Source organism: Curcuma longa, chromosome 13 (assembly GCF_044706935.1).
Source record: "Curcuma longa cultivar G26 ecotype Majalengka, Jawa Barat chromosome 13, ITB_CL_G26_1.1, whole genome shotgun sequence".
Taxonomy (NCBI): Eukaryota; Viridiplantae; Streptophyta; class Magnoliopsida; order Zingiberales; family Zingiberaceae; genus Curcuma; species Curcuma longa.
This window is the reverse complement of record NC_133873.1, coordinates 6,669,490-6,683,886: the sequence shown is the minus strand read 5'-3', so window position 1 is coordinate 6,683,886 and position 14,397 is coordinate 6,669,490. Positions and strand designations below refer to the sequence as shown.

The 14,397-nt window shown below is 38.3% G+C and overlaps 2 protein-coding genes and 1 pseudogene across 5 annotated transcripts; 2 read left to right on the top strand and 1 right to left on the bottom strand.

The window, feature by feature from the left end:
• Positions 1-821: 821 nt before the first annotated feature.
• On the top strand, positions 822-4,030 carry LOC141843959 (serine/threonine-protein kinase D6PKL1-like; annotated as a pseudogene).
• Positions 4,031-8,523: 4,493 nt separating this feature from the next.
• Positions 8,524-10,315, top strand: LOC141844230 (cytochrome P450 86A22-like). Its single transcript, XM_074732262.1, has one exon. The coding sequence runs from the start codon at positions 8,545-8,547 to the stop codon at positions 10,147-10,149; it is 1,605 nt and encodes a 534-aa protein (XP_074588363.1). The 5' UTR covers positions 8,524-8,544; the 3' UTR covers positions 10,150-10,315.
• Positions 10,316-12,125: 1,810 nt separating this feature from the next.
• LOC141843874 (putative phospholipid hydroperoxide glutathione peroxidase) lies at positions 12,126-14,368 on the bottom strand. 4 transcript variants are annotated; one of them, XM_074731892.1, is made up of 6 exons: positions 14,220-14,368; positions 13,491-13,567; positions 13,292-13,353; positions 12,929-13,047; positions 12,522-12,689; positions 12,126-12,350 (listed from the first exon to the last, which is right to left on the bottom strand). In XM_074731892.1, the coding sequence occupies exons 1-6, from the start codon at positions 14,268-14,270 to the stop codon at positions 12,318-12,320; spliced, it is 510 nt and encodes a 169-aa protein (XP_074587993.1). In that variant the 5' UTR covers positions 14,271-14,368; the 3' UTR covers positions 12,126-12,317. The 4 variants fall into 4 exon arrangements, with proteins under 4 accessions (XP_074587993.1, XP_074587995.1, XP_074587996.1 ...); XM_074731894.1 differs by having other exon boundaries at positions 12,929-13,002; XM_074731895.1 differs by having other exon boundaries at positions 12,929-12,996.
• Positions 14,369-14,397: the final 29 nt, after the last annotated feature.

Genomic DNA, 14,397 nt, shown 5'->3' with positions numbered 1-14,397 from the left:
AAGTAAAATGATAAGACTTATTTCAACCTTAAATTTTGAGAGACATTTTTAAAAAGCAAAATAATAATAATAATAATAATAATAAGAGTGATGCTACTTGTCACAACATATTCCCGTCACAAATTTGTGATGAGAATCTGGACCGTTCAATCACAATCATTCGTTCAATCACAATCATCCATTCAATCTATGATCAGGATTTAATCTTAATTTTAAAATCCAACGGTGCAGATTCCCGTCACAACATTTGTGACGGGAATTCTATTGTGACAAGTAGCTTTTTTCTAATAATAAAGAGATCATAGAAAGTAGATAAATTACCATTTTATGATATATTTTTAAAAATTATTCTTTTGTAAGTTATTCTTCAAGGTAAAATGATTTTTCTATAATAAAAAAGGCATCAATTATGTCTCTTGTATATGAACAAAAATACATAAATAAATTAATATAAATTAACCTATTTATAAATAATCAATTTTAAAAACTATTGATCATTTCTATATTATATAACTTGAATTTTAACAAACTAATTAATATTATAATTATAAAATTATTTTTAAAACAATATATTATTTTTATTATTTTTATATGATAAATAATATTTATTTCATAAAATAATAATAATAATACTTAAAATAGAATTATGAATTATAATAACAAAATGGAGGTTTCCTTCCGCGGCGCCACACTCTTTTTCCCTTTGAACAGAACAGAGGAACGGAGGAGAGGCGAGAGAGAGGAAGAGGAAGAGGAAGGAGGAAGAGGAGGAGCAACGGTAGAGAGCAAAGGTCGTGAGCCAGAGATCCGTTGCGGATCGTATGGCGTGGTGTGCCCGCGTCCATTTTCCAGTTGCTGTTCGAGAAATCTCTGGTTTGTTTTGCAGATCTCAGGATTTCAACGATTTCTTTCTTGATTAGGGTCCCCTCTCGAATAGGTGGGAATGTGTATGTGTAGTGTCTTTGCATTCTTTTGATTTTGTTTTGTTTGTGTTTATTTTTCCTGGTTTTTGGGTGGAATGAATGTTTTGTTCTGGATTTACTTTAGGAATGGAAATCAGATGATCACTTTTTTTTCGAATAAATGTCGTTGTGTGTGATTTTAGGTTGCTCGGTTTCTAATACTTGCTCTTGGTTTACAGTTTGGGGGAAGATGAGAAATGAGATTTTCGCTGTGTAATCTACTGCGTTTGGATTGTTCTTAATGGCATGATTGGATTTAAGTGATGATAAAGCTTTACATCAAATGGATAGGATTCAAAATTCTTTTATTCTTAAGGTTTAAAGGGTGCACGTAAAAGAATCAGAAGTAAATGGCACAATGGTTGATCAAAATGAATCTATGCCTGAGGTTGATAGCTTCAGGAGTGTTGACTCCTTTGAAGGAGGAAGAAGTTCTTTCAATGGAGCTAGTCATCCCCAAGAGCCAATGGATACTGATCTCGTGAAATCGGTCTATGTGGCAATTGACCAAGAGAAATCTGATGCAGGATGTTTAATGATAGGCATCTCTACAAAAGGTCCATTTATAGAAGATCTTTCAGTTTGAGGTCCTCCTACAAAAACAAGTGCAGCTATTTTACCACCAGATAAGAGCTTCCGCATTCAACTGAATGAATCAAATTCCTTGTCTTCTCCATTTTATGTTCCAAGAGTGTTACAGCCAATGGAGACAACATTCTTGCCACCAGATTCTGATGAAAAGGAATGCATCTGGGATGCTAGCACTGGAGTGTTAACTGCAATGAGTATAGTTAACACTTGTACAAGTACATATAGAAGTGGGATTACTAGTGATGGTATGCTTAGCTCGGAAAGGGCATGTGATAGTGCAAAGGGTACTGTCATAGGAGACTCACAAACTAGTATAGGAGAGCAAGTGATAGCAGCAGTATCAGTGATAATAGCAGCTGGAGTAATATTACTGGAATTGCAAATAAGCCATCAAAGGGAAATGATCCTATACGGAAGGCTATTCTAGCAGTTCGATCTCGAGATGGTATTCTAGGTATGAGCCAATTCTGACTACTCAAAAGCCTTGGATGTGGCAATATTGGTAGCGTTTATCTATCGGAGTTGAGTGGCACAAGGTGCTCCTTTGCAATGAAAGTGATGGACAAGGCATCTCTTGCAAGTAGGAAGAAGTTGACAAGGGCTCTAACAGAAATGGAAATTCTCCAACTCTTGGATCACCCTTTCCTGCCAACATTGTAACCTCATTTTGAGACTGACAGATTTTCGTGCTTGGTGATGGAATTCTGCCCTGGTGGTGATTTGAATACGCCGAGGCAACGACAGCCAGGGAAACACTTTTCTGAGTATGCAGCAAGGTAGTTACCCTGTTAACTTTCATTTCATTAGTTTACATATTTATCCTTTTATTTCCTGAATTGAATATGGCAAGTTCTTTTTGGTCCATGAGCTTGGGTTTGCTATCATTTACCTTTTTAATGTCTTTTTTACACCAGTGACACTGTTGATCTTTAGTAGTTGTCATTTTCCCTGTAGTTTTGATACTCTTTACCTTTCATTCTTTTACAGTTTTTGCTTCTCCTGAGCTTTGATATGAGTCTCTGGTATGATGATTTATTTGCATATTAACTAACTAATTTCATCCTCGGTAATTGTGAGATCTCATCACAGATTCACAGTATAATTTTGCTTTTCCATACAGCATGATTTAATGGTTCTCTAGTCATTTTCCCTAAAAAATTTATTCATCATTTTAATATTACAAAGATTTGCTCTGTGAAATGTTCTTTTTTAAACAGTCTGAGTTTTGAGTTCACCAACTAAACTGGGTATTGTGTGCTAGGTTTCATAAAAGTGCATCCTTTCTAAACTTATTAGTTATACTTCAACGAAACTGAATCACAATATCTGACTCATACTACACCTAGAAAGTGGATCAATTATACCCACAGTTAGAATATCAGCAATTTCATCTACTCTTTGTTGAACTAACATTATATTTGCCTCAGTTTGTGGCTTAAGGACTTAGACTGCAACGTCTGCGGCGCACCTGAAAATTGTATGCCAATAATAGAAAGATTGTCTGAAAGTGACAAAATGGAAATCTGCACTGAACAATGGGTCCTAAAAGACAACAGACAAAAAATTACATAGTAAATTAGTCCTAAGATACATTAACAATATTTGGTTAACCTAAACGGTTAGGAAATGGGATTAATAAAGTAAAAAAATTATGAAGCCAAAATTTTCACTACCCCAGTCATATCTCTCATCATTTCGTGCAATACATTTACTTCACAAATACTCTGGATGTCCCTCTTCACATAGGCCATCCTGCTCAAACTATACGAACAAGGCATTTCTCTATTCTCATTACGCTAAATTATAAGTTTTTAAGACAATTTTCTACATGCACACAGATATGTCTATGTTTATATATTTTTCCTCATGTGTAATTACATTACATGTTTTAGATCCTTGAGGCTTGAGTTTTCAAAATACATATTATGACACAAATTGTATTTTCTGGTTAAAGCAGCAGATGATTTGTGTGTGTGTGTGTGTGTTATTGATGATCAGATTTTATGCTGCTGAAGTACTACTTGCCCTTGAGTATCTACACATGCTGGAGTAATATACAGAGATCTGAAACCAGAAAATGTACTTGTTCCTGATGATGGGCACATTATGCTTTCTAATTTTGATCTCTCCTTGAGAAGTTGTGTCCAACCAGCATGCATTGAGCCTACTTCAGTTTGTGTTCAACCTGCATGCTTCATGCCCAGACTCTTTCCCCAAAAGAACAAGAAAACTATGGACCGAGATTCCGAGGCAACAGGTTGCCGTGCTGCCTGAACTTGAAGTCGAGCCAACAACTGCCCGATCGATGCCCTTTGTTGGAACCCACGAGTATTTAGCCCCAGAAATCATCAAAGGTGAAGGCTATATATGGAAGTGCTGTGGACTGGAGGACCTTTGGTATCTTCCTCCATAAACTCCTTTGGCAAAAGGATTGTAGCTGCAGATGTGAAGCCTGGAGGCAAGTATTTGGACTTTGAGTTCTTTTAGGTTATACCTCATTGTCTGATCAATCTCTCATTGTTATCTATTATCCTATCTTAAGCCAATCATTTTTAAGTTTGCCTTGAAGGTGCAAGGGTCCTCCTCGAGTTAACGGTAAAATTTTTCATTTGAGGTATTCTAACTAGTTACATTGTCAAGGTTGTACTCAACCAGTAAAAGGTAAAACCAATTTCGATGTTGCTTCAATGAAAGGTCTAACAATGTTCTTTGATATGGTGGAAATCTGTTAGCTCCACGTATCATACAGAGGTTAAAGTCACAATGAGCTGTCAGTCAAAGGGGCGCTAAGCAAGGCTCAGAGGCAAAGGGTTTTAACCTAAGCCTATTCAAACTAGATCACAGGTACCCCGGTCTCGGGCACCAACCTCTGCTTCATCTCGGTCTCGAGTATAGGCCTCAGATACGCCTTGGTGGTCTCAGAAGTCAACCTTTATTTGGTCTTGGGTCCCAACCTCGAGCTCTCCTAGGTCTCATGCGCCAACTTTATCAAACATTGGGTCCCGACCTTGACTTACATTCGATTTCATGCGCCGATCTCATCTCAGCCTCGAGTCTCTCTTCGTCTGCTTCTAGGTTGAGCTCATAAGACCGGTTCACCGATAAGACCATGAAATCCTAAGATTGTTTCTCCCGAAAAATAATGAAAAATATTCCAGAAGACATGGATAATTAGAGCGCATATAAACGATAGCATGTATTTCGGAATAAATCTTAAGTAGAAGTTGATGTTTCGTAGATTAGATACATTAATAACTCTATAAATGGTTGCCCCTAATCGGGGGCACAGGTATGCACATACAAAATTTTAATTTCCCTTAAGTTCTTAATTTCCTTCTTCTCGTAAAATCTTAACTTGAGCGTCATAGTGGTTTACCGAGATCCACACCCCGTGTCATTCTAACTCTTTATTGAGTGGTTTTCAGGTCTTCTTATTCTTTCCGATGACTATTTTCGAGGAGCGTGTACGTCTGTTCATTCGTTGACCGATAGCTTGATCATTCATGGTATTCGACTAAAACACTCTTTTTGTCCATTTTGGATGACATAGTTGGACCCAAATGTATTTATAGGGATATTTTTCTTACAATTCTACTTATGAAGAGAACATATTTAATTGGTTTCCAACCACCTCAGGGTTAGTACTCCAAGGATTATGTATGAGAGGTATCTGTCCATTGGCATGTCCCCTTTTTAGAACTTTTTTAGAGGTGGAGAAATCTCTCTTATAGTTTTAATTACAAGCACAAAAGATTAGAAGATAAAACATGACTTGTAATCATAAAATTAAGAAACACTTATGTCAAGCCAATCTAGAAGTCCTGAGTGTAGTGCAACCACTCTTGGAGCTTCCTTGGTCACAGAGCTTTGAGCATTTTCTTTGAGCCCAGAATAAGAGAATCGTAAAAGATTGGTTTTTTGGCTTGTCCCCGAAGCCTTTTTTTATAAGGCTTTTTTGATCTACCAATCAGATTGATAGGTATATCGAACCTAAATAAAACTTGATCAAAAGATCGAGCTCTTCACAATTTTTTAATTTGGTCTTATCAAGTTTATCGATCTATCGATCCCAAGGATCGGTCTATCAATCCTAATAATCGGTCTATTGATCTCAAGTGCCACATCATCAATCTGGAACTTGACCCAAACTTGGTCCCCCGAACCTCGATTGGTCTACCAATCCCTACGATGAGTCTACCGATCCTGCTTGAATCTAGTTCAATCCAAGCCAAGTCCAATTCACCTCGGACTTGGCTATGTCTATCTATTTTCTCAATCTTGCTTCCATTCCAAGTTCCTACAAGAAAAGCATACAACACTAAACAATCAACTTAGCTTACTCTTGTAGTCTATCTAACCTACTAGGTTTACCTAAGCCTAACCGGACCTACTAGGCTTCATGCTTGGAGTTCCTCTAAAACTTCTCACCATGTAAGGCTCACTCTCCAGGATTTTTCTTTGTCAAGTATCCGATCACTCTTAACCTGCTTGAACTTACCTTGTCTAATCTCCAGTTAGGATTAGTCACTCGGTAGACTTCTCACCTTGATCTACTTGGACTTTTCCTTGCCTAATCTCCAATTAAGACTAGTTACTCGATAAATTTCTCACCCTTGTCTAACCTCCCGTTAGGACTTTCTTTACTAGTTATCTGATTAACCTTTGACTTGACTAGACTTCTTTGCTAGTCACATCACCAAGCTTACACATTCAAACATCATGTCCTATTTGGATTAACCTTTAGTCAAATTGATCAAACTAACATCGAAACCTAGAGGTTGATTGCATCAACAATCTCTTCCTTTTTTATGTTTAATAATTTCTTAAGTTAGGTATATGGTCATTAGGGTTTTTATAAATCTTGGAGGGCTATTAGATTTTTTTAATTTAAGCTTTCCTCTCCCCTTTGTCATATATATAAAATATATATGCCTAAGTTCTGTTTAGGTTGTGCACCAACAATATAAGAAAAGTTATTCCATTTGTTCAACAACTCTAATATATAGTTGCTAAAAGGATACTTTTTCAACTTATACAGAAGCAGGAAAATTATTATACTTCTTTCTAAGATGTTTTTGTCACATGGATCAACTCTATATATTTAGTGTTTAATTTGCTAATAATTTATTTACGTTATTCAATATATATTATTTAAATAAATAAATTTAAATAATTCATTAAACTAAATGAATATTTAAATACATATGTTTTCATCATGTGAACAAAATTTATAAATTATTAAATAAAATTTGTAAAATAAAATAAATAAATATTTAAAATGTATGAATAAATTTGTATTATCAAATTTAATAACCAATCAAATAAATTTAAAATTATAAGTTTAAACTGAAAATTTAATAACATCTATTCAAACGAACCTAACTTAATCAAATTCAAACTCGTAAGAGAAAAATTAAATTAAGTTTGAATAATTATTTCAACGGTTTGATTCATTTACCATCCTTGGATGGTTCTCTTTACATACAAGCATTGAGAATATCTATGTTGTAGTGTCTCAAAATGAAGCTTAGCGTGAGTTATCTGTAATCTTCTTCTTTCTTTCTGGTTTGAAATTCTAGAGGCTTGCTATCGTGTCTCACCTACTATGATATCACACTAAATCCACTCACTGCCCAGTAGGTTGCCCAACTACAACTCGTGACACCAACACTGCTATTCTCTGTTCTAGATTTCAATTTTTTAATATTTTTTCATATATCTCTTTGGGCAAAAAAATCAAACAATAAATTAAATAGCCAAATGAGGGGTGCCCTTTCAATGATCTTATTTTGAAAATATCTTTTGATTTAGTATTGTTGTAACTGCTATCGATAATTACTATAATATAAAGAAGCTATCGAATAGCTACTATAATGTGCTACTATAAAGATAAATTTAGGATATAAAATTTAAATTTATACCATGTACAAGATACCCAATAAATGTTAACATACATGTAAAAGTTATCCAATAACTGTTATAATGTGTTTAGGATGAATTTAAAATTTAAAATCTCTAAATAATATTATACCAAAATATTATTTATCAACTTGGTCAAAATTAATTAAACTACTATCAAAATCATTTTAAAACAATTATGAAAGTTATTATGTAGCTATTACAACTTTAAATTATAAATTCATCTTAAACACATTAAAACAGTATTACAGTAGCTACTGGATAGTTTATATTTATTGTACTAACTATTTGATAGCTTCTATATGATTTAATCTTAAATCATAAATTTTAAATTCATATTAAATATATTGTAACAACTACTAAATAACTTTTATACGTTGTAATAGTGACTGAATAATTTTTTGAATTATCAGTAATTACTATAATAATATTGGATTAAAAAGTATTTTTAAAATAAAATTATTGAGAAATGATACATTACATAGCATGATACACTACATTACATGGATGTGGGACTCAGATCTATAGTGTATCATGTTGCATTTTCATACTGTATTTTTATGAGTATATCATTTCTCAAAAGAGCATGATACACTACATGAAAAATGTAGCATGAAATTCAACATGACACATTTCATACAGTGGATTCAACATCCATACATGTTGAGGACAGAGTTTTGAATCCATATTCATATAATTATAGATGTGTGGGGCCAACCGTGTAAGGTGAATTTCATACTATATTTTTTATATAGTATATTATTTTTCTTCTCAAAATTATTGATAAGGATGTTTGTTTTTAATATTTTTGCCCCCGTCACTTTTCTTGCCTCCTCCTCCTCCCCTCTTCTGTTTCCGATGAAACTGCAAATGCACCAGGAAATTAAAAAAGAAGAAAAAAAAAAGTGATGAAGTAGCTGGTGAGGAGAGAGAGAGAACAAGCTGGCCTATTAAATGCCGCTCTGCATCTTCACCTTCTCGCTATAACTCCCAAACCTCTCTCTCTCTCTCTCTCTCTCTCTCTCTCTCTCTCTCACACTGCTTCAGAGCTTCAGTTTGTGTGGCGGTGGCGATGGAATTGGCGACGGTGGCGGTTCTGTTGGGCTGCGTGGCGGCGTACGCGGTGTGGTTCTCGCGGCTGGCGTCGGGGCTGCGAGGCCCGCGGGTGTGGCCGGTGGTGGGCAGTCTGCCGGGGCTGGTGCAGCACTCGGAGCGCATGCACGAGTGGATCGCCGACAACCTGCGCGGCGCCGGCGGCACCTACCAGACCTGCATCTGCGCCGTCCCGGGGCTGGCGCGCCGCCAGGGACTCGTCACCGTGACCTGCGAGCCCCGGAACCTGGAGCACGTCCTCCGGACGCGGTTCGAGAACTACCCCAAGGGCCCCACGTGGCACGCCGTCTTCCGCGACCTCCTCGGCGACGGCATCTTCAACTCCGACGGCGAGACCTGGCTCGCGCAGCGCAAGACCGCCGCGCTCGAGTTCACCACCCGCACGCTCCGCGCCGCCATGTCGCGGTGGGTTTCGCGGTCCATCCACCGCTGTCTCGTCCCCATTCTCAAGGAGGCCTCCGCCGCCTCCGCCGCGGTCGACCTGCAGGACCTCCTCCTCCGACTCACCTTCGACAACATCTGCGGGCTGGCCTTCGGGAAGGACCCCGAGACGCTGGCGCCCGAGCTACCGGAGAACGCGTTCGCCGCCGCGTTCGACCGGGCCACCGAGGCCAGCCTCCGCCGGTTCATCTTCCCGGAGATGGTGTGGCGGCTCAAGAAGTGGCTCCGGGTCGGCATGGAAGCCACGCTCGCCCAGAGCGTCGCGCGCGTCGACGGGTACCTCTCGGCCATCATCAAGGCCCGCAAGCTGGAGCTCGGCGACGGCGGTGGCGGCGGTCGGAGCTACGACGATCTCCTCTCCCGGTTCATGAAGAAGGGCGAGTACGCCGATTCGTTCCTCCAGCACGTGGTGCTCAACTTCATCCTCGCCGGCCGGGACACCTCCTCGGTGGCGCTCTGCTGGTTCTTCTGGCTCGTCTCCGTCCACCCAGCCGTCGAGCGCCGCGTGATGGCCGAGCTCGTCGCCGTTCTGACCGAATCCCGCGGCGGCGATCCCGGCGAGTGGCTTGCCGCCCCACTCGCCTTCGAGGAGCTCGACCGCCTCGTCTATCTCAAAGCGTCCCTGTCAGAGACGCTCCGCCTCTACCCGTCGGTACCCGAAGACTCCAAGTACGTCGTCTCCGACGACGTCCTCCCCGACGGCACATTCGTCCCCGCAGGCTCCTCCATCACTTACTCCATCTACTCCGCCGGAAGAATGAAGTCGGTGTGGGGGGACGACTGCCTCGAGTTCCGACCCGAGCGGTGGCTATCACCGGACGGCGAGCGGTTCGAGCCGCACGACTCGTTCAAGTTCGTGGCCTTCAATGCCGGACCGCGCATCTGCCTCGGAAAGGACCTCGCCTACCTGCAGATGAAGTCGGTGGCGGCGTCGGTGCTGCTGCGCCACCGCCTCAAGGTGGCCGCCGGCCACCGCGTGGAGCAAAAGATGTCGCTCACGCTGTTCATGAAGGATGGGTTGAGGATGAACGTGTTCGACCGGGACTTGACCTGCGAGTTCGGAGGGAAGTTCCGGCCGGAGACGTCGCCGTCGCCGTCGCCGGTGGTTGAAACCGAGGCCTAATTGGTAGGCAATAAGCGATTTGACTGTCGTGCATGTGGATGGACAGTAATTGGCAAAACATATTGTTGTTGTGGGTGGGATTGAATGGAAGAAGAAAAATAAGGATGATTTCACGTTGTAATAATAGATTTGATGTGAGAAAATTTATAGTATTGGATTTTTCTTTATTTTTTTTGACTTGAATGTGATCGAGTTGATAAAACTTTTGCTAGTAAAGATTTGGAGATGCTTCTTGTTGGAGTGGGTTTAGGAAGAGATCGTCTTGCATAATTGAGTTGATTACAATGGAACAGAATTACTGATTTGGCAAATCGAATATTGGTGAAATTGATGCAATGCCTTTCTCCGTCGTGGTCAACTGTAACTTTTCGATTTACCTTTTCACAGATGCAATTGGTCACTGATCGTGTGGAGGGTACGGATTCTACCTTTTATCGAGGATTTAGAAGAGATCTCCTAATACTATATTAGGATTATAGGATTTAAGATTTAGACAAAGATATTATTGTGGATTGAAGTATGAAGTTTGATTCCATCACTTATAGACCATACTTGAGAGGCTTAGAAAGAGTGGGCGGTGGTGGTTTTTTTTTTTTTTTTTTTTGATAATCTTGATATTTGGGTTTGAACTCAATTTGTCTTGAAGGTATAATTTGCAAAATCATGATTCAAATTATAGGATCACATGATCTTATGATCCAGAAGATTAAATCGCTCTTGGATCGTGTAGAATCATGTTTTGGGTGGAATCGAAGTGGGATTGATAGAATCGGAGTAGGATCGGTCCAATCCTATATTACAAATGATTTTACATATTTTTTATTAGGGGTTGCTTTATTAGCCTTTAAACTAGGATCTTGTGAATCAAAGGACATTTTGAGATTGAATACGATTATTATTATTGTATTAGTAGAAATTTTATAATTTTTTATTTTGTGATATGAAAATCTAAATATTATTGAGTATTATTATTCTAAAATGGTAGTTAAATTACTAGTTAATTTAAATGTATATAGATAATAATATCATATGTATATACAAATGACTTTGTAGATATTTTTTCTAATTAGCAATCATATACGGCCAATCTGATTCTAGCCCCAAATTGATCATACATAGGATAGTCTTCTTCCTATTTCGTCCACCGGATAAATTTGAAAGTACAAGTGGTTCATCGTCTAAGAGTCAATGTCCCAGATTTTTCATTCCACTAGAGGAAAATACTCTACAACACCCTGTAGTTGAAATTTAAATCGTGGATGCTCGAGTATCTTGTTGAGTGTCTTACTGTTGCACTATACCCAATGAGCTTGGATTTTGATACTTATTGAGCAAAGAATAGTTTGGACTTAATCATGATATTTTTATGTGTTGATAATAAAATTTAAGTGTTTCCTATGATTTAATATGTGCATAGAATGCCTAGAGACAAATAGTAGACATAGAGCAAGGAGCTCGTTGCCTTACAGATGAGACTCAAATCAAGGTGTTGTCGAAGACTGTTTAGTGTATGTTGTGCTTGGATTTCTTTTCAGATGATCCAAGTGTTCTTGTTTCGACTGACTAATTTTGATAGACAGTCTTCTCCATGATTTACTTATCAAATAAATCTATAACACAACTTCTTCACACTTAGAAACTGTCCTCTATGATATTTGCCCCATTTGAGATTCAAATATTGATCTTTTTATTGTTCCTCTAAGTGGTTTTACTACTGCACCACACTCAATGGGAGTCTCTATTAAGTTTTATAGCTTATGTCTACTTTTGTTAGAGTTTGAGTTTTGGCCAAATTTATTTTTAGGATTGATTTAAATATACTCCTTAATAAATTATTTGTTTCATGTAGGCAACTGCAAGGAGTTTCACTATCTTAGAAATATGGAACAGTTGCCAAATAAAGAGAAACAAAATGAAAATATGTGCTGACTATAAATTTCATGGTTGCAAACTAAATATCATCATAGAACAGATAATTGAGATTATAGATGGCAGGCAATCCAGATGTTCAATAGATATATCCAGTTACTACAAATTACAATACCAGGAGTATTTATCAACTTCGCGAAACAAATAAAACATAGCATGAGGTTTTCTTACAGATGTTTTACCAAGAAAGGTCTGCCGATACTTCATTATTCGAATAAGCATCCTTCTGCATCTGAAGTTTAGGAAAGGCCCAATAACTTCTTGATATCCTTCTGCATAAGGATGAATATCAAAGGTTAGAATATCACAATAACTTCTTGATATCCTTCTGCATGAGGAATGAATATTCAAACATTAGAATGGACTTTGTATGTTATTCTTCGTAGATTGATGAACATGTTTCGTAGATGGCGCATGGAATGAATTGAGGAAACTTGGATTACCTCAATACTCAGGGGAGAGGTGGTTGGAGCATAGCGATCGACCACCTTACCATCCTTGTCCACCAAGAACTTTGTGAAGTTCCACTTGATGCCCTCTCCAAAAAAACCACCCTTGCTGGACTTCAAGAACTTGTATACGGGTGCAACATTTTCACCATTCACATCGACCTAAAGTACAGGAAAAATATTTAATTTGAGACAAATTCTGATATACAGATACAAATAGCTTAGTACCTATGAAGAATTTCAACAATCTCTATAGCAAGGAACTTAATCATTATTTTTTCCCCTAAACAACAGCACAAAAATTGATGTATTGTGATTAAAAAGCAGCTCAAGCATTGATCCATTAAGTTAGATTTGTGAAATATTAGTAATGAACAAACTAAGAAAAAGTTATTGCTTACCTTGTCAAATATAGGATACTCAGCTTTAAATCGTGTGCATGCAAACTGAACAATCTCCTCGTTGCTTCCTGGTTCTTGTCCCGCAAATTGATTGCATGGAAAAGCTAGAATCTCAAAATCTGTTTCATGCAAGCAACTAGATAAATGGAAAGTAATTAAAAGTGAAAATTGACTTCTTAAGGCTAGTTTTTCGTCTCTTCTATCTCTTAATATATAACAGATCATGGAGTGCTAATTTTAAATGTCAGAACACAGAGCAAGTACAGAACTACCTCAACTTAAAATTAGCAATAGTTGTATCTGAAACTAACAGGTGGTTGAAAGTGATGAAAGATGACCATCTTCAAGTGAGCAAGAACATACCTTTGTCCTTATACTTCTCATACAACTGAGTCAGTTCCGTGTAATTTGAGTCTGTCAGCCCACTATCATAGGCATAAATAGGAGATTTAGATAACAAACAAAGCAGCGGAAGCATGAATGAACCCTTACTCTAAATAAGTTGAATAATATTTTGCTTTTTTTTTGAAGAACAATAAAGTCCTTGATTGAGCTACAATACCATTGAGAAGCAACATTGACAATTAACAGGACCTTTCCTTTGTAAATGCTAAGATCAACATCATTTCCTTTGGCATCCTGCATTAGATCAGTAAAGCACATGATAGTTATCAGCTGAGATCGCCCACAAAAAGAAAGTAAGGCAAAATTTTCTGATCAATGCATCCCATCTGACCCTTTTTAAGCAAAACCAGAAGTGCTACTCAAATTTAAATGTAATAATCATTGAAAAGCTGTGTATAAGGAAAAGATAGAAGAAAGCATTAGACTGGACAGAAAAGCAACTAAATTTTACTGGATCTTTAAATAAGAACATGGTTAGATGAGGAAAAAAATGATCTTGTTACGAGGGCATATAAGAATACTTAGAGTAGAACACCTTAATAATATGGACTATTTCTTGTATCCCGAACACACAAGTCCATAGCATGGATCATGAATACCACATTTCGATTGACAGAATTTTTAAAAATTTTCAGAAATTTAACCTGGGTCGGGAACAGTTTCCCTAAAAATCACAAAAAAATTAGGGCAAAGCTACTATGAAGAACACGGCGATCCCCAGATCGTCAAGAATAAAGTCACACAAGAGGTTCTAAGAACCACCGAATTCCTAAGGGTGAAGCAAGGAAGACGAAAGAACCACAGATATCTACAATTAAGAAAAGAAAAGGAAAAGAATCTAAACTATCCATACGACGCAGAAAGGATCACAATTCCGAGGACGAACCTTGACGGTGAGGTCATGAATGGATCCGGCGTCGGTCGTGGAGGAAGCCATCGGCGAAGAGAATCCGGCGACTGCGAAGAGAGATCGAGGTCGGAACTTTGGGGATGAGGCAGCGACTTATCGCAACCAACCGACACTTCACGCTAATGGAGCACGTGCGCCATTACGCGAAATGAGA

Coding starts and splice junctions, on each gene's coding strand:
- LOC141844230 (XM_074732262.1), top strand. CDS start 8,545: ATGGAATTGGCGACGGTGGCGGTTCTGTTGGGCTGCGTGGCGGCGTAC.
- LOC141843874 (XM_074731892.1), bottom strand. CDS start 14,270: ATGGCTTCCTCCACGACCGACGCCGGATCCATTCATGACCTCACCGTC. Junction 13,568..14,219: donor TTCATGACCTCACCGTCAAG/GTTCGTCCTCGG, acceptor GATCTAATGCAG/GATGCCAAAGGAAATGATGT. Junction 12,351..12,521: donor CCTCTCCCCTGAGTATTGAG/GTAATCCAAGTT, acceptor ATCCTTATGCAG/AAGGATATCAAGAAGTTATT.